This window comes from Ailuropoda melanoleuca, chromosome 16, assembly GCF_002007445.2.
Source record: "Ailuropoda melanoleuca isolate Jingjing chromosome 16, ASM200744v2, whole genome shotgun sequence".
Lineage (NCBI taxonomy): Eukaryota > Metazoa > Chordata > Mammalia > Carnivora > Ursidae > Ailuropoda > Ailuropoda melanoleuca.
Genome location: NC_048233.1, coordinates 7,441,715 through 7,459,790, shown reverse-complemented (window position 1 = coordinate 7,459,790; position 18,076 = coordinate 7,441,715). Strand labels below are relative to the sequence as shown.

The 18,076-nt window shown below is 56.5% G+C and overlaps 2 protein-coding genes across 4 annotated transcripts in view; both read right to left on the bottom strand.

Annotated features, from left to right (window-relative positions):
• Positions 1-6,809: 6,809 nt before the first annotated feature.
• LAG3 (lymphocyte activating 3) lies at positions 6,810-12,549 on the bottom strand. Of its 2 annotated transcripts, XM_034646082.1 has the most exons (8): positions 12,143-12,549; positions 11,686-11,833; positions 11,016-11,302; positions 10,160-10,417; positions 9,636-9,908; positions 7,778-8,020; positions 7,392-7,522; positions 6,810-7,063 (listed from the first exon to the last, which is right to left on the bottom strand). In XM_034646082.1, the coding sequence occupies exons 1-8, from the start codon at positions 12,198-12,200 to the stop codon at positions 6,869-6,871; spliced, it is 1,593 nt and encodes a 530-aa protein (XP_034501973.1). In that variant the 5' UTR covers positions 12,201-12,549; the 3' UTR covers positions 6,810-6,868. The 2 variants fall into 2 exon arrangements, with proteins under 2 accessions (XP_034501973.1, XP_034501974.1); XM_034646083.1 differs by lacking the exon at positions 7,778-8,020.
• A 1,452-nt stretch (positions 12,550-14,001) lies between these two features.
• The window catches only part of PTMS (parathymosin), a 5,681-nt gene continuing 1,606 nt past the window's right edge, over positions 14,002-18,076 (bottom strand). Inside the window, exons 1-5 of one of the 2 annotated variants that reach the window (XM_011228711.3) lie at positions 16,585-17,890; positions 15,245-15,316; positions 14,937-15,015; positions 14,733-14,794; positions 14,002-14,560 (exon numbers count right to left, since the gene is read on the bottom strand). In XM_011228711.3, the coding sequence (XP_011227013.1) occupies positions 14,510-14,560; positions 14,733-14,794; positions 14,937-15,015; positions 15,245-15,316; positions 16,585-16,605 (285 nt within the window). In that variant the 5' untranslated portion in view covers positions 16,606-17,890 and the 3' untranslated portion in view covers positions 14,002-14,509. Of the gene's footprint in view, positions 14,561-14,732; positions 14,795-14,936; positions 15,016-15,244; positions 15,317-16,584; positions 17,891-18,076 lie in introns of those variants that run through there. The other variant, XM_019802782.2, reaches the window with a different exon arrangement.

The window sequence follows — 18,076 nt, the reverse complement described above, 5'->3', positions numbered from 1 at the left end:
ACAAGCTGGGGTTTTTTTTAAGATTTTATTTTCAAGTAATCTCTACACTCCATGTGGGGCTTCAAACCCACAACCCCGAGATCAAGAGTATCAGGCTCTAGCGGCTGAGCCAGCCAGGCACCCCTATTCAAGTGTCTTCCAGGCCCAAGGCACTCTGGGTGCGGGGGCTGTAAAAAGTAAGCTAGACATGGTCACCGCTCCAGCCTGTGTCATAGACAATGAACAATTAATCGTGCTGTCACAATTGGACACGTGCTACAAAAGAGAAGCCCAGGGTGCTGGGGCTCTTATTATAGGGAGCCTGATTTCAACTGGGAGATCGAGAAGGGCTTCCCTGGGAAGTGTGTATCAGGGAGCACTGAGCTCTGCTGCAAGTGAAAGAAAATTCAACATGATAGAGGCTTAACTGAGACTAAAGGTGAATTCTTACCTGGAAGAAGTCTGGAGGCAAGGGAGGTAAGGGAGGTGAGGGGGCACCCCCTCGCCCCCCGCCCTGCACCTTGCAACAGGATTTGTGTGTCTGGATCTTGTTGCTTTGCTATCCTCTGAACATGACCCCTCCTCTCAAACTCCTCAGCTGAAACAAGGTTCCCTTAATAAAGGAACCTGCCAGTACACCATGCTTCCTCTCCCTTGCAAGCACTTGTCCAAGTGTAATAGTGAGGAAATTATTGTCTAGTGTCTCTCTGGCAGGCTCGAGTGGTGACCATGTCTGTCTTACTTAGCACCCAGAAGAATGCTTGGTCCTGGTAGACCCTTATTACATATTGAATCTTTTATTAAAAGTATTGATGGGCCCCTGGGTGGCTCAGTCAGTTAAACGTCTAACTCTTGATTTCAGCTCAGGTCATGATCCCAGGGTCCTGGGATTGAGCCCCACGTTGGGCTCCATGCTGAGCATGGAGCCTGCTTAAGATCCTCTCCTTCCATCCCCACAGCCACCCCTGCACCGGCATGCGGGCACACTCTCTCTCTTAAAAATAAACTGAATTGTATTGATATTTATTGGTATTAAATTTGTTGTGGTAAAATATGCACACTGTAAAATTTACCATTTTAACCGTTTTGAAGCCTACAGTTCTGTGGCATTAAGTACATTTATGTTATTAGGCAGCTATCACCACCATCCATCTCCAGAACGTCTTCATCTTCCCCAACTGAAGCTCTGTACCCTGTAAACACTTACTGCCCATCCTCCTCCCCCAGCCCCTGGCTGTTGAATATGTTATTTTTATTATATTTTATTTTTTTAAGATTTTATTTATTTGAGAGATTTATTTATTGAGAGAGAGAGAGCACGCACAAGAAGGGGGAGAGGCAGAGGGAGAAGGAGAAGCAGGCTCTCTCCTGAGCAGGGAATCTGACACGGGGCTCGATCCCAGAACCCTGAGATCATGACCTGAGCTGAGGGCAGACGCTTAACTGACTGAGCCACCCAGGTGCCCCTATTTTATTTTATTTTATTTTATTTTATTTTATTTAAATTCCTGTTGAATTCTTTTTGAATGAATGAATGAATGAATGAATGAATGAATGAATGAATGAAAAACCAAGGATCACAAAACCAAATGACTACAGGAGCCTGCTAGGTGACACGATGGGGAAAACAGTAGGGAGGGGTGGGCACTGAGGTGGGCCAACTGGAAGGTAATGAAGGGAGCCACTGACCCACACAGCTCCAGCTGAGTTGATAGGAGAGGTTGCACCAGAAAGGGAACCCAGACTTGCCTGCCTGTTGTGCCAAACTTTCAAGGGAAGGTGGAAAACCAAACATTTATATGCTATCCCCTCATTTTAATGTTGGCAACTCACTTTCTGTTGTTGTTCTAACCCTGAGTGAGTCAAACAAAGCATTCCAAAGGGCTGGATCTAGCTTAGGGCCACCAACTTGCAACTGATGCGCCAGACGGATTGTGAGATGCTGTCCAGCCCTTGGGTCTGTGACCTTGAGTGCCCGTGAAGTTGGATTCTCAGGAGTTAACGGGCCCCAAGAACCTGGCTCTCCCTCTGGGGTTTCCAAACAGGAAAAGATAACAGGAGGAGAGAAGAAGTTTCTGCTGAGCAATTAGGACTGCTATGTGCTTTATACGGTTGTATATTTTATTTAATCCTCACAACGATAGGGCATAACTGCTTTTCTCCAGATTACACAGATGAGGAAACTCAGGCTCAAAGAGTTTAAGAAAATAGTTAACAGTCACAGAGCCAATAACCATATTGGTGGAACTGGGATTCCAACTTAGCTGCTGGGGCCCCAGCCCTGGGTGGTCCCCCTCCCCGCAAAGGCCTCTCCTCTGCAGTAAGAAAGGCCAAGTTGGGGGTGCCTGTCTGGCTCAGTTGGAAGAGCATGTGACTCTTGATTCCAGGGTCATGAGTTTGAGCCCTACGTTGGGTGTAAAGATTACTTAAAAATAAATAAATAAACAGACTAATAAAAATAAAAAAAAAAAAAGGAAGGCCAGACTGACAGCTAAGAGAAATCTTCTCCCATGGTGACGGAGAGGTATAAGGCCAACAAGCATGTCTGGGGCCTTCTGAGGCTTCGCACCACCATGATCCCTCACATCAACTGAGTGATTTGCCCCTTTCCAAGCACTTTCACATACATTAGCACATGGCAAACATTTTGGTAAGTATTACTGTCCCCCTTTTACGGAAGAAGAAACTGAAGTGAAGCTGTTTGCTCCCTCACAGGCCTGTGAGCATGGAGCATGGGGATTTCCAGAAGTCTCCTGCTTCCTGGTAGAGAGCTACTTTTGCTGCGTGTATTGTCTCCAGGCTGGAGGACAGGAAGGAGCCCAAGGTGGGAGAAAGTTGGGGAGAAGAGCAAAGCCCACTTGGTGACCTGCTGATGGAGTGTCGGGGACCAGGCTGTTGGAGAAGGGGTAGAGGGCAGCCTGTGGAGTAGGGAGTTGGAAGCCCCAGGTGCAGTCTTGTGGTGGCCTCCTTACCAGAACCTTCTGCAGCTGCACCGACACCCTCTGCAAAGGGGAGTGGGGGCAGGGCTTGGAGATGGGGGAAGTGGGGGAGGGGTGACGGACGCTGTTGTTTGGGAAGCAGAGTCTTGGAAGGCTGACCCACCTCCACCCTAGTCATATTGTCCCTAGCTCTGTGACCATGTTTGGCAACTCTCGGAGGGAGGCTCCTGGGCCTCCCACCTCCCATGGGAGGTTGGAGCAGGCAGATTTCAGAGCTTGGCCTGGGCTCAGCCAGCCGGCACCTGCAACCCTCGGAGAAACTGTCAGCCACAGAGTGGAGCAGCTAGAAGCCATCCCCACCCCAACCCCATTCCCTTCAAAGGGCTAAGTCCACCTGGGGTGGGCCTGAGCAGGGACACCTAAGCTCTTTGCTCACCTCCTTTGGAGGTGGGGTGGGTGGCAACAGCAGGGGCTCAGGCCTGAAACCTAACACCCCTGCCTGGGGGGGGGTAGTGGGACAGGGAAATTTCTGTTCCTGCCCTGACGGGGGGGAAATAAGAAGACCAAGTCGAAGGTCAGGGACACACTGGCAAATGTGACCACCAGTCTGAATGAGCACAGCATGGCCTCTTGCCTGACACACTTGACTTGGCAAGACCCTTGACCTCATTTGGCTTCCAGAACCTCTGGACAGTAGACAGTGGAGGAGGCTTGCAGGCCCATTGCAAGGCCAGGGATGGAGGAACTCAAAGATGCTCCCTCTCCTCATTTGGCCTGTCTCTTTTTCAGGCACTGTTCCCCCACGATAGCCAAGCTGTCATAAGCAAGATGGCCCCCAATGATTCCTGCTACTTCCAATTCATACTTTATGGGGTCGCCTCCCATATTGTACCAGCGTTGGTCTGTGTGACCAATAGACTAGGCACAAGTGATGGTATACCCCTTTCTAGATTAGGTTATAAAGACGTGGGAGCTTTCTTCGTGGCCACTCTCTCCCCCTGAGGAAGCCAGCTGCTATGTAGCGAGCAGCCTTATGAGAGGCTCACTGAGAGGAACCACAGCCTCTGACCAGCAGCCACTTGAGGGAGCCTTTTTGGAAGGAGATCCTCTGCCCTGGCCAAGCCTTTAGATGACCACAGCCCTGGCCCACACCCTAGCAGCCTCACAAGAGACCCTGCGCCAGAACTGCTCAGCTAAGCTGCTCCTAGCTTCGTGAAGGTGTGAGATCATATGTTTATTGTTTCAGATTACTAACCTTTGGGGTGACTTGTTATGTGGCAATAGGTAACTAATAGAGCTTTTTTTTTTTTTTGCTTCCTTCCTTTTTTAGTTTTTATGATTTTATTTATTTGACAGAGAGACAGCACAAGGTGGGGGGTGGAATGGCAGAGGGAGAAGGAGAAGCAGGTTCCCGGCTGAGCAGGGAACTGGGATCATGACCTGAGCTTAACCAACTGAGCCACCCAGGTGGCCCACTTCCTTCCTTTTTAACAAGGGTTTAAGATGATCCCCCAGCCCCGCCGCCACTGAAGGTTCCTGAGCTCCCGGGCTTCCTTCACTCCCTTCCCCTCCAGGACCCCAACATGGAACACTGGTTTGCCAGTGAACTTGGAGATGCAAGATAAATTCACCTGGCTCCCTGGGGGGCCTTAAGAGAACAGTAAAAGGGCCAGAGGTTATCCTGCCAGATGGGGAGTGGGGCTTTGGGGGGAAGGGGGTGAAGAGCAGGAATGTGCCACCCCTAGGGGAGACCCCACAGAGGAAGGAGTAAGAATGAAAGAAGGAGCCCTGTATGCACAAGCCCCATGCCCCCTCTTCCTTCTACCCTTTGCTCTTCTCTTTCTTAGTGGGTAGAGGAACCAGGTGGCCTTTCATGTTGCCTCTGTCCCCTCCCTGTCCCCTTCGTTCAGGAGCTTGGGGAAGTCCCCACACAGACGACGGTGAACGCTTGATGACTGCTCTCATGAGCCCAAAGGGCATAGGACGTTACCCAGCAGAGAGGAAAACTGCCACCCACAGAACTTTCCAGGAAACCCCGGCCCCATTGAAACATGGGGCTTCCACTCCAGCTATGGAGAGCAGGGTCATAGGGCAGACCTGAGGAGTCTCCTCAGCAGCTGTCCCCAGCCCACAGCAAAGGGTGGGGATGATGCTTTGGAGGCTTCTCGAAGGAACTTCAGGACTTCACCTTCACCAGATGACCTCTGGTGAGTGCCAGCGCCTCTCTCCGTGCCACTGTTTCTCTGCCTGTGACAAGGCAAGTGTTACCACCGTGAGTCCTAAGGCTCAGAAACTCGGATTGCTTTAAATGGTTCATTCCTCAGGTTTCAGAGGGTACCCCTCGCCCTCTAAGGCTCTGCCCAGAGCAAAGGTACCCCTCTGTTCCCAAATCTCGGGCCATCGTGTCTCCGCAGGGGTACGTCTTCAGCCTCCGGGTTTGTGTCGCTGTGCACGTGGCGCCCAGACTAGGTGGGATACCGAATAGGGCGCCTGCCACGGCGCGCGCATGCGCCACCGTGCGCCTCCCGCTCCCTTTCAATCTTCGTTTCCTCCTGCCCAGGATTAAAATTCCCTGGCAGAGCTGTGTGCGGCTGAGTCCTGAGCCCTGCGCATAGCGAAGCTGGAGGTCTAGGTTCGGGGAGGGTGCTGGGGCCGAGGCTGTGCGTGTGCTCTGCGGAAGGGCAGTGTGCACGGCTCAGGTGAATGTTCGCTCCAAGACAGAGACAGACAATGAGCGAGGCAGGCAGGCTCGTGGGGCTTGTGTACCCTTCCCGGCGTGACCAGAACGGCTTCCCCCTTCACAAATGGGTAATCAGCCAAGCACATCATATGCACGGGGGCACCTTAGTTTTCAAAGCCCTTTGACCGTCTGATACTCACAGCAACCCGTTTTTATGGGTCATTATCCTCACTGCGTTTAATAGGAGGAAACCGAGGCTGAGATCAGCTCTGGTCAAGTCAGCAGAGAGAGGACTCCCAAAGCTGCGCCGTAGCCAGCGGTCTTGCGGGCCATTTTTCTTCCCACGTGGGGCCTTTGTTCACAGCACTCCCCTTCGTCAGACTTGGATCATAACCTTGCCAGGACCGGGGCTATGTGTCGTCCTGAGGCGGGCATGGTTCGGTCCCTCTCCTGGAGAGCGCACAGGGTTCGTGACCGCTGCTTGGTGCCCTCATACGCGGCCCGTAGAAAGTGAACCCCGCAGAGCTGGTGTGCACGCAGGGATCTGGGCCTGTCTGGACCACTGCGCGGTTCGCCTCCTCCCGCCTGCCCCCGCGTGCCCAGTGACCTCCCATGGTATGACAAGCAGTGACCACCGGGTGGCAGTGTGTTCTCGTGCCTGGGACCAGACAGGTTGCCCATAGCCAAGGAACATGGGGGTGGGGAGGAGGCAAGCAGGAACCTCAGCCAGCTGCCCAGAAAGGTCGCAAGACCTGATCCCCTGGAGGACGTGACATGGCAGGGCTCCTCCGTGTGTGTGTGCGTGTGTGTATGTGTGTGTCTGCGCGCGCGCACTGCAGCAAAAGGGCCAAGGACAATGTGAAATGGAGCCAAGTGTGGGGTGGGGTGGGCCAGGGGAACAAAAATACAAAGGAAACCAGGGCAGCCAGCATAATATGAGCGAAGGACACAGAAGAGAGCTGTAGAGGTAAGGGGTGAGGGCTTTTGGAACTTCAGAAAAAACGACTACCGGGGGCAGAAAGAGAGAGAGAGCAAGAGAAAGACCAAGGCAGAAAGAATCACGAAGAGGCCAGGAACAGAAAAGAGAAAGATAAGAGAGATTGGCTGGGGAAAGTAGGTCGGAAGGCTGAGGTGGGAGAAGGGAGCCCCCAGAGGCTGGGCAGAGACAAGAACCTTCCCTGGACAAGAAGGAGCCAGACTCGGGCTTGCTGCTGACAGGGAGTTTATTGGGACTGAGTTGTGGAGATCGGCGGGCTGCCTCAGCTCCAGGTCAGAGCTTCTCCGGCTCCGGCTCCGGCTCCGGCTCCGGCTCCAGCTCCGGCTCCAGCTCCGACTCCGGCTCCACCTCCAGCTCCAGCTCAGGTTCTGGCTCCAGCTCTGGCTCTTGCTCCAGCTCCCCTATCTTGCTCTGAGCCTGAGGTGGGTGAGTCCCATGCTCCAAGGCCGAGAATCTTCTTGGACGCCACTGTGGGAAGACATGGACGGTGGATGGGGAGAAGGATGAAGGGAAAGAGAATAAGGAGGATACTGAGTGCATCTATTCTTTCTCAGCCCCTGCCCTCCCCATCGGGTCCCAGGCCTTTTCTCAGCAATCGCCCCCCCCCCAGCCTCTCTTGGGTTGTCCTCCAGGTACAAGGAGTCCCTGGAGAGACTTATGAAGAAGGGGCTCTGAAGGCAGGATGAGAAGCCCACCTTGGTCATCTTCCCTGAGGAAGGGATATCAGATGGCACTCAGGAAACTGAAGAGAGGGGAAGCCAGTGATGGGTGGGGCTGAGGGGTGTCCCCAGCTCACCTGTCTTCTCCAAAGGTGAAAGCCAAGGGCTCCAGTCATCAAAAGGAGCAGAAAGAGGATACCAGGGATGAGAAAGAGAGGGAGATGGCCTGTTTTCAGGGCACCTGGGGCCCTCCCAGAGCGCTGGGCACCTACAGAAGGAGTTCAACGTGAGGCACCGGGTCATAGCTGAAAGGATATCTTGCCACACCCTCATACGTTGCAGATGCAGACAGTGAGGCCCAGAGTTTAGGGACTTATCCAGGATCATTAGCTAATGAATGGCAGAAGTGGGTTCGGGCCTGGACACGAGGTTAGAAAGTAAAGATCTGGAATGCTGGCAGGGAGGGGTCTGGAAAGTGAGGACGGGTATGGATCTGGTGCTATGGCATGGTGGGGTCTCAGACCTGGGCCAGCCGGCTCAGTGAGGTACACCGCTGTCCCGAGAAGCCTCTCCCCCTGGTACACGTGGCACTGCCAGGGCTGGGAAAGGAGTCTGGCCTCCTGCATCTCCAGCCAGGGTCCTGGGGAACCTCTCCAAGACGGCTTATCCAGGGGGCTCCACACAAAGTGCTCTTGTCCCGATGCCGGGGTCACCTCACAAAGCAGTTTTCTCAGCTCACCAGGTAACCCAGAGGATTTGGGAGTCACTGAGAAAATCAGAGGGAAGAGATCTTTGGGGATCCGACCCCCTTCCTTGAAACCATAGATTCAACTCCCCCGTCTTAATCGCCCCAGCACTCACCTGGGCTCTGATTGGGTGAGGTTGGGGGGAGGAGATGGGGTCAGGGCCAAATTAATCTTATCAAGACAAAGCTCTGCACAGATCACTCTACGGCTCAAAAGCTGTCCAGGCTCTCTAGTGCCTTTGGGGACTGTTCAAACCCCAACTGGCCTGGAAGGATCACATAACAAATGCCATCTTGGATTCTCTACACGACTTTCTACTCAAATGCTCAGAAACCCCAAGATCAGCCCCCATACACCTTGCACTTTTTTTGCTTCCATGACTTGGCTCACATCAGGGCCCCCTGCCTTGAGGTGCCCCCCAAATGAACTCTGCCCCCTTTCCTGAATGTTCAGAGAACAGTGAACTGACCCACCACTCAACAGACAGAGCATCTCAAAGCTGTACGGTGAGAGAGAGGCCGGGTGGGAGGACACCAGTGGTGAAGGGTCTTGAGCTAAGCATAGCGGCGGAGGCACCTGAGGATTTGGTGGCACAGACGCCGGACCTTAGACCCCGAGGCTGGCGCTTCCCAGCCCTGTGAGTTGGAAATCCCTTCTCTGTAAAATGGGTAACCATCTCTCCCCGTGAGTTGTTGTGTGCAGAGAGCCTGGAAGACTAACACAAAACAGCTGACCCTCACGAAGACCTTGGACGGACAGAATTGGGAGGCTTTGTGTGCCGACTGGATGTGAGGAAACAGGAGGCCAGGTTTCAGGGGAGCGAGATACAGGTGGAGTTACCGGCAGAAAGGCTAAGTCAGCAGGAGGACACGTGTGAGGGAAGGATGGGGTTCGGAGTGAGGCAGGGGTGTGGGTATGACATCTAGGTAGAGCTAGCCTGGAGCAGGTGGAAAGTCGGCACTGGCCCTCAGGAGATGTGTGACCTGTCAGCGTGTTCACTGATTCGCTCAATCAATATACAGTATTAAGCACCTACTATGAGGTGCTACTGTTTAGTGACCACAGGTGAGTGTTACAGACACAGCCAAGCTGTCGTGGCTTACCAATCCATCAACACACACTTTCTGAGTTTTTGAGTTTTGTTGTGGTGTGTTTTTTTTTTTTCTGTGTTTGTTTTATACTCTCTTAAAAAAAAAAAAAAAGCCCTTGCTCAGTAAATATTTGCTGACCAAGGGACTGATTTATTAACTCCTCCCAAATCCAGGCCACTTCCTGCAACTTTAACCCAAGCACTGGTCTCCAAGTAGATGAGGATTCTAGAGATAGAGTCCACCTCTTTTGAACCATTCAAACTTTTGCCACTTCTCCTTCTTACTTCTCAGACCCTCCTCCCAATTCAGAGCAGGGGAGTCCCTCAGAGAAGAGTGGAATGTTCACCTAGTGACTCAGGAGAGATTTTCAGTTTCAGTTCTTTATGTGGGGGCGAGAAAGGAGGCCACCAGGGCAGCCTCTGCAACTTGCGCCCCCTGGCCTAGCATCATGAGGTGGATCTGCCCAGTCTTGGCCCAGCCAGCCTGCCCTCCCTGTCCCAGCTGCCCTGAGATGGGAGCTCGTCCTTTCCCACCTGGGGCTGACCTGTGATGACTGCCAGAGTGACCGTGGCACTGAGCTGCTGTCCCTGCAGATGGATGTGGCAGGTGTAGGCCCCAGCCTGGGCCTGGCTCACAGCCTCCAGTTGGAGGTTAAAGTTGCCATCGCCTCCAGCCACCAGGAGGTCAGGACCCCCGGGAGGGGTCCACTTGGCAGTGAGAGAAGACTGGGTCCCCACACCGGGAGGCAGGCGGCAAGGTAGGTGCACCCTGGAGCCTGCTCCTGCATACACCGTCAGAGGCCCTGAGGGCTCCAGACCTGGGAAAGAAGAAGCCAAAGTTGAAGCCGAGAGGGGGAGGCACAGAGAGGCTGGAGCACTGGGGCCCCGTGGGGAAGGGAGGCAGAAGACCAAAGGAGGTGGTCTGGCTCTGAAAAGCACAAGGGTGCAGAGTAATGTCGAAGTGAGGATGCTCAGAAGTGTGAGGCCCAGAGCATTCACAGTGGGCCCTAGCTGCCAGAGATCTGGTTTGGGGACCCATGACGGGGCGAAGGCAGACTGGAGGCGTTACCCAGAACGGAGAGGGTGTACGTGATGGAGACATTGAAGCCATCTCTGTAGGTGAGGATGCAGCCCCATGGCCCAGAGTCTGAGGGGCTGACTTTGGGCAGGAAGAGGAAGCTTCCAGCTAAGTGGTGATGGGGGGATTCCTGAACAGGGACTCTGCCCCGGAACCAGTGCACAGAAGCTGGCGGGTCAGGGCGGCTGAAGGAGCAGTTCAAAATGACCCAGTCGGAGATCCTGAGGGACCCTGGGGGGCTGGCAGTCACTGCTCACAGAAAAAGAAGGTTTGATCAGCCCCACCGCAAATACTTGTCTTCTCCTTCCCAACCCTGCTCCGACCACTGCCCTGCAAGCCCCCCGCCCCCGCCCCCCCAGTCCAGGGCCTGGCACCTGAGGTGCTTAAAATGGGTGCTCCGGGATCTCCTGCCTCTTTCCCCTGCTTCCCCGCCCCGCCAACCTCCAGTTTACTTGGCAGTGATCTACCCTTACCTGAGGATCCCCTCTAATCCCACCCCTGAGCTACAGATGTCTGAAATGAGTCACTCTAGCCCTGCACCCTGCCCCCCAACCCAGGGGTGCCTCCCCTCCTCCACCCTGGCACTCCCAGTGTGGGTGGAGGAGGGGAGCTCCGGGGGTGAGACAGTCTCTCCATAGGGTCCTCTCACCACACACGTACTTCTCTGGGGGCCCCTTCCACTCTGCTCCCCACCCCCTCCCGCTCCCCTTCTGGGGGCTCTCGGGCGGGGCCCAGGGCGCATCCTGATAAGCACAGACACCCCCCCGCCTGCCCTTCCTGCCTCCGGGGCGACGGGGACCGCGGCGCCCGGCTCCAGCCCCGCTCCCCGCGGCCCACCCCCACCTACTGGAGGCCTGGCCCACGCGCAGACGGAGGCGGCAGGCGACGGAGCGGTCCCGGAGGTGCACGGCGGCGCGGTACTCGCCGGCGTCGGCGCGTCGGGCCGGGCGCAGCCACAGCGAGAAGTCCCCGCGCTGGAGGCCGCGCTCTTCCACCTGCACGCGGGGCTGCAGGGGGGGCCTCCCGCTGCGCAGGCCGCCGGCCGCCAGCATCAGCACCACGTAGGGCCGCGGCCCGGGGCCCCGCGCGGAAGGCGCGGCGGGGCGCAGGCTGGGCGCGGGAGCCGGAGGGCCGCTGGGCGGGAGAGAGGGACGGGACTGAGAAATTCAGGGAGGAAGAAGCCCGGGGCAAGAGGCAGTCCAACCCCACTTCGACTATGAGGAAAGTCCCCCAAAAGGGAGATCTCTGGAGCGCTAACCGACCCCATCCCCGTCTCCCCTCGGGTTGGGCCAGCGCCACCCACTCTCTGGAGGGGCAGGTGTAGAAGGGATGCAGGTGCGAGGGGAGCGGTCTTCCGAGGAATGCAGGAAAGGCAGCGGGGGAAGCGGAGCCACGGCTTCAGAGGGACTGACAGCTCAGGGGAGGAGACAGAGGGCTGGCTTGGGCCTGGGGTTGTGAGTCTGGATGCCATTGCTCTTGGCTTTGGGGGTCCTATTGCCCAAGTTAGGGGTGCATACCTGTCTGGTAGATGGTGCCAGGTGACCCCTGCGGTTCGCAGAAGGCTGACATCCTGGAGAGGGATTGTGGGGCTGCAGGGGAGCTGGGCAGGAGCCCCTTCCTGGGCCCACACCACCGGGACCTCTGTCCCAGACCCTGGAGCCTCCACTGGGGAGGAAAAAAGAGGCCAAGGGGAGGGGCCATGAGCCAAAAGACTTAGGAGTAGAGAAGGAGCCTCAGTTACCTGAAGGAGAAACAGGGCTGAGGAAGATCTTGGGTTTCTGTCCCTTCCCCACCCAAAGGGAAGACTAAAGAGAGGCTTTGGGGGCAGAAAGGCTGCCCCAAGCAAGGCATTTAGAAGAATCCACCCAAGCTAAGGACCTTGGCAGCTGTGAGGTCCAGACATCCCTGCTGACCACCCCCTCCCCCACCATGGTTCTGGAAGTCAGCCCTCCCAGAGGGTCAGCCCCATCTTACCTGGAGCCACGCACCGCAGTTGCAGAAGCACCAGAACCAGTAACGGAGCCTCCCACATCTCCCCTTAGGGCTGGGCCACGCTGAGCCCCGCAAAGGGAAGAGGTCAGAAAGAAGGGAGGAACGGATGGATGAAGGAGAGTTCTGCAAAGAAATGGGGTGAAGGAAGGGAATCTAGAAGAGGGACAAGGACAGAGACCTGGAGATAGAGGGAAGAACCAATGACCAGAGGCTGGAATCTAGAAGCAGCTGGCCAGATCTGGCAGCAGAAGTTGGGGGGGGTCGTCCCAGCAAATGGGCAGGGCAGTGACAGAATAGAGTGGAGGCAAGGTGGCTGTCTTGAGCTGGGAGGCAGTTCTGCTGCTCCCAGGGCCCTCACCCCTGTCCTTCTGCCTTCCCTCCACCTTCCCCACTTCCCCTCCCCTCCCCGTTGCCCCCCCTCCACACCCCAGGGCTCACGGTTTCGCTTCGCAGTGGAAAGTCTGAGGGGGTTGATTCCCAGCAGCATTACCCTCCACCTCTGTGGTGGCGCTCCCCTTGTTTATTTCCTCAGTCCCGGGTGTCCCCGCCGACCCCNCTCCCCCCTCCCCCACCCTTCTGACTATTCCTCTTCCCGGGGAACTGCTGCGTTCTCTCAAAGCCATTTCTGCCTGGAACGACCTGCTTGCCCACCTCTAAGCTGCCACTCCAGTCCTAACATTAACACTTTCGTCTTGGCAAAGCCCCTCCCTTGGTACTCATCTCCTCGCTCATTCCTTTAACCTCCCAGGACTTTCACTTAGCATGAGGCCAGCCTCCCCACTCATCCCATGGCTCCTTGGGAATAAAGCAGACCTAAAAGATGGTAGGTCTGGGGAGGGGCACTCCAAGTCCCCGGAAAAGAAAAGCTACATTATATTGAGCCTTCACTATATACTAGAGAGACTGTATTGGATACTTTACAAACAGTAACTCATGGGATCTATCGCCCATTGTACAGATGCAGAAACTGAGGTAGGCTCAAGGATTGACCAAGGTTAGTTAGGGAGTATGAAGCCAAAAGGTGTGTCTGTTTGTGTCTATAGTCCAGACTCTGGGTGAGTTATGGGTATCCTCTTGAATGGTGGGGTCAATGAGTCACACACACATTAACACCCCTCCAGTTCCAGACCCCGGTGTAGTCAGCAGCTTCTCCCACTCCAGAGGTTTTGGACTAACAGGGCAAGGGAGATATGGAGAAATCCAGAAATCCTGCATCAGAGATTGAACTCAAGAAAAAGTGACAGAACTAGGGAAGGAAGTCTGACGGAGGGGAACTCTTGCTCCCCACCCCACCCCACCCAGCCAGAGAAGCCCAGCCCAGAGAGGGGGAGCATGGGTGCCAAGAACTTGCACCACACCTGGGAACCACAAGAGGCCCTGGACTTCTCCCCTAACCAAGTGCTCACTTCCTCACTGCCAGGTAGAAGACACGTTTGATGCCAGACAGCTCACTCCAGGTCCCAGGAGGCTGAGACCCAGACCTCCCAGCCCTCTCCCACTTCAGGGGCGGGACTTCCTGTTTCTGAGGCTGTTTCTTTGCCTGGTTCAGCACAACAGAGCTGGTAGCTTTCCACTGGGCTCAGCAGTGTCTAGACCTGATATGGGCTAGCAGGGAAGTGTGTGTGTCCTGCTGGGGAGCATCCCCAAGAACCCGAAACCAGGGAAGAAGTTAGTTCTCAAAGAAGCTGCGTGCCCCGTGCCCACCGCTGAAGTGCTGATCTTGTCTTCTTGAGTGGTGGCCGGTAGGAGGGTGCAGCTGTTTTTCTATAGAAGGCAAGGGTCCTGATGGAATGTGACGTCTGCCACCCCACTCCCTCTGCCCCGGGAAAGCAGGAGACAGGTTAAAAACAGAAGCGCGACCGTTTCTTTATTAAATTATACAAAAAGGGGAGGAGAAGGGAGGGGGGCAGCTGTGGGGCTCGGCCCCAACCCTGGCCCCACCCCGGCCTGGCGCTGTCTGAGAGAAGGGGATCTGAGGGAGACTCAGGGATCAGGCAGGGTAGGGACAGACAGGACATGAGGCTGGGATGCAGAGGTGAGGAAGGAGAGGCTACCGAAGGAGGGGTGGGGGAGGGAGGGAGGGAACAAGGACAGGGAGAGGAGTGATTGGGGACCAGCTGGGGAGCTCAGATGGAGCAGGTCAAGAGGTGGAACAATGGCAGAGTGAGGATAGAAGGGGCAGTGTCTGGAGAGGCGGACACGAGAAAGGCTGGGGACAAAGAGGGTGGCAGCTCTGGGGCAGGGTCCAGAGCCAGGAGCCAGGTGAAGAGTGGCTGCACTCATCTGTTCCCACCCCCACCTCCAGGCCCTGAGGGGCCTTCCCACCCCCAGCCCACTGGCGGGGGGGCTTCATGCCGACGCCCCATTTTCTGTCTTCTGCCGCTTGGGATCCGCTTCATCCTGTGGAAGGAGAGTTGGGGTAGCTGCAAAATGGGAGAGGGACCTCCCCCTGTCCCGGCCCTGCTCCAGCCCCCCTGCCCGTGCACCACAGGGATCCAGGTCCAAGTCCAAAGGGCTCCCAGCCTCTGCTGCATCCCTGACAGCCCCTCAGGCCCCACAACCCAGCCCAAACCTCCTCTTCAGCAGCTCTCTTCAGCGCGGGCCCTTCGTCGTCATCATCTTCTTCTTCCTCATCTGAGGAGCCAGAAACGGGTCATTGGGGAAGGGCAGGAAGCTCTGGCACAGACCCCCTGTGGTCGCCCTCAGCCCTGCTTCAGGTCTTCAAACCCACCCTGACTCTGTTCCTTTGAGCCCAGCCGCCCCTGCCCCTCCCCACCTTCTTCTTCCCCTTCATCCTCCTCCTCTCCATCCTCAGCAGTTTCTTCCTCTTCCTCCTCGGCTCCGTTCTCCTCCTCCTGTGGGGACCCGGAGAGGGGAGAGGAAGCAGTGTCAGGCTGGCCCTGGGTGCCTCGACCACGACGACCACCACCACCACCACCACCAGCACCGGCAGGGCGCTGGGAGGGCCGGAAGGGTGGGGCAGGGAGGGTGGGAGGGGCCAGAGCGAGGGTAGGACCCAGCGCCCCTCCACCCGCAGGTAAGTGGGGGGCAGCTCCGAGGCTCCTCCACCTGACCCCTCCGCACCTCCACCACTTCTTTCTTTCGCTCTTTTCGGCTGGCCTTCTCCTCCACCTTCTCTTTCTTCTCCTTCAGGTCCTGCAAGAGAGAAAGAGGTCACCTTCCTCTCACCACAAATGAGCTGCAGCCGGTCCCTCCTGCCCCGCTCTCCCTCTGCAGTGAGCTTAGAGGAGCGTGAGAAGGAAGGAGCTGGCCACAGCAGCTTAGAGGCAGAACAGAGGTCCCGGGGTCCACAAGGCCACAAGGGGGCTGGCACCAGACACCTTCCCCAAGACTCAAGGGAGGAGGGAAAGTGATGAAGACAGTGAATGGGCAGCCGGGCGGAGCCAACCGCTCATCACTCCCACCAAGTTCCCCAAAACCTCACGCGCTGAAGAGTTGGGCTCAGCAAACCAAATCCCCTCCATCTGCTCTCAGCCCCGATGCCCCACCCCCTCTGGAGGTCCCTCCGCCTTCCTGGCCTGCCCCCTCCCGCTGCCTGCCCTGCTCCGCCTTTTGTCTACCTCTGGGGCCTTTTCCTGAGCACACTCTCTCCTGGGCACCCCTCCCAGCCTCCCCCTCGAACTCCTCGAATGCCTTTGTTTCTCTGGCCGTGTGTCCCCCCACTCCTCAGACTCCTACGTGGCCAAACACGACAGGAACAGGGACAGCATCCTAGCATGATGCACACCTACTCCAAACCAGTTCCAGTACTTTCTTCCTCCCTACGCCCAGCGGGTGGTGTGCCCGCAGGGTGCGCACTGGTGTGGTGGAAGGGCAGAAGTAACCATTTCCAGGGGGAATGTCGGTAAAGGAGGATAAAGGAAATGTGGAAGGGAGAGGGTATTGGACATGGTAGATGAAGAGAGACAAACAAGGTCTACGTCCGGGCTGATGAGACTGTAGATGGAGAAGATACCTGTCTGCAGTACCCTCCCTCCTTCACCCCAGGAGCCCAGCAGGCACACCTTGAACGTCCCATTCTGCTGCGGGCATCACACGGGCTCTTCCAATTTAGATTCCAGTCCTCTTCCCCCCCCCCAACTGCCCATGGCGGGCACCGATCAACTGTGGCTGTCCCTGTGTGATCTGATCTGGTGTTGGCGTACAACTCTGTGTATCTGATTCCATGTGGATGGAAGTTTTCTGTGCGAGTAGATCGCCCCGGAGGGTGTGTCCTTTCTGGACGAGGATCAGGGACAGCAGTAGGGGTTGGTGCAGAATGGCTGACCTGGAGGGACCCTCAATTCCCTTCTCCCTTTAAGAGGTACACAGGACACCAGACCCTCTCACTCCAGCTCGGTTTCTTCATGCCACTTCCCTGTCCTCGTTTCTTTGCCACATGGTCGATAGGGCATTTCTATTACCTGGTGGACTTTCCCCTGCATCCTGCGCCTGGAAAGCCAGGGGCTACTTGGCTTCTCTCTGGGGGCCCCAGCACCAGGTCTGTGCTGCCCTGGCCTGAGTTTCCCATCTGGGCTGATAGGGAGAGGGAGGGAGAATTAGAGGGAGGGAGGGAGGGAGACTACCAGAGACCAAAGTCCAAGGGGCCGGCCCCTCTCCTCCCGTCCCGTCCTTCTGGTCACTGTCCTTCCATGATCCCTTTTCCAGGAGGGTATCTGACCTAGGTCTTGTGCTAAGCAGCTCTCTGGCCTCATTTACTCAACACAGGCACACACGCTGACACAGGCTGACACCGATTCACACACACAGCTACAGAGGAGCGCCCACGAGATCCGGAGACACATGGCCCGGTGTTTGGGCATTCTGGCACACACTCTTGAGACAGCACAAGAGCGCAATGGAGCCACTCGGCACTCACAAAGCAGCAACATGGCTCCAGAACATCTACGTCTCCACATGCACACATGTAACTGACACGGGCAGTCCCACACACTCGCTGGATTTCAGACATACAAAGACACCTACTCAGAGAAATCACATGCCACCGCACAGCCCACCGGAGGGCCCCAAGGCACACCTTATCAGCTCTCCAACATAGCCCCTCTCTGCCACTGCCTTTAACCCCATGAGTTGCCCCCTTTCACTTCGGGGGGCCTCTAGAAGACCTCTGTGACCTCAACAACCAACCCCACCCTCCCCCAAAGTCGGGCTCCCAGCCCCCAAACGCTGGCCGAATTAATTTCCCAAAGCGACACTCAGCAGGTTCCCAAGGGAAATTAGAGGAAGGCTGAAAGAGAGGCAAGGGCAAAGGGATGGGGCCAGGGAAGGGAGCCGATGAGAGCAAGGACGGCTCGATGCAGTGCCATGCAACGCTAAGCTTCAGCTTTCTCGAAGGCTATTCCCGCCCCCCTTCATGATTTTTAGGAATCCAAGACTCTTTAAGTGTGTGTGCTGCGGGGGGAAGGGGAGAGGCTGGAGGGGGCTATGGAGAGAAAAGAGAGCTTAAGGCCAGTGGGGGAAGAAATGGATACAGACGGAAGGAAAGGAGAGGATAAAACGGACAGAGGCAGTAGCCGTCCGAGGAGAGAAGCAAGAGGCGGTCGGGCCTCGAGGGGAGGGGCCCGAGAGCAGCAGCCTCCCAGGAGAGTCCTGTTTACTCTGGAGGATCTCAAACAGCTTAAGAGGAAAGGTGAGGTCAGACTGGAAGGAGAGACGGGGAAACGGGGCGCGGAGAGAGACAGCGGGGGAGGGGCACGGTAAAGTAAGCCGCGGCGCGCTCCGACGGGAAGCGGACGGGGCAGATGCGCGCGGGCCGGAGCCGGAGAGGGGTGGGGACGGCGGCGGGGGCCGGGCGCGGGCCGAACGGCGAGGCCGGAGCCGCGGCGCGCAGCGCTCAGGAAGCTAGAGGGCGCTGGCGGGAGCCGCGCGAAGCGGGTTAGAGCGCCGGGCAGGGGA

What these genes read in the sequence shown, in the direction of transcription:
- LAG3 (XM_034646082.1), bottom strand. Translation starts at nt 12,200, where the DNA reads ATGTGGGAGGCTCCGTTACTGGTTCTGGTGCTTCTGCAACTGCGGTGC. An exon ending in CACTCTGGCAGTCATCACAG is followed by an intron (nt 8,021 to 9,635) that starts GTCAGCCCCAGG and finishes TGATTTTCTCAG; the next exon opens with TGACTCCCAAATCCTCTGGG. An exon ending in CACTGAGCCGGCTGGCCCAG is followed by an intron (nt 7,523 to 7,777) that starts GTCTGAGACCCC and finishes CTCCTTCTGTAG; the next exon opens with GTGCCCAGCGCTCTGGGAGG.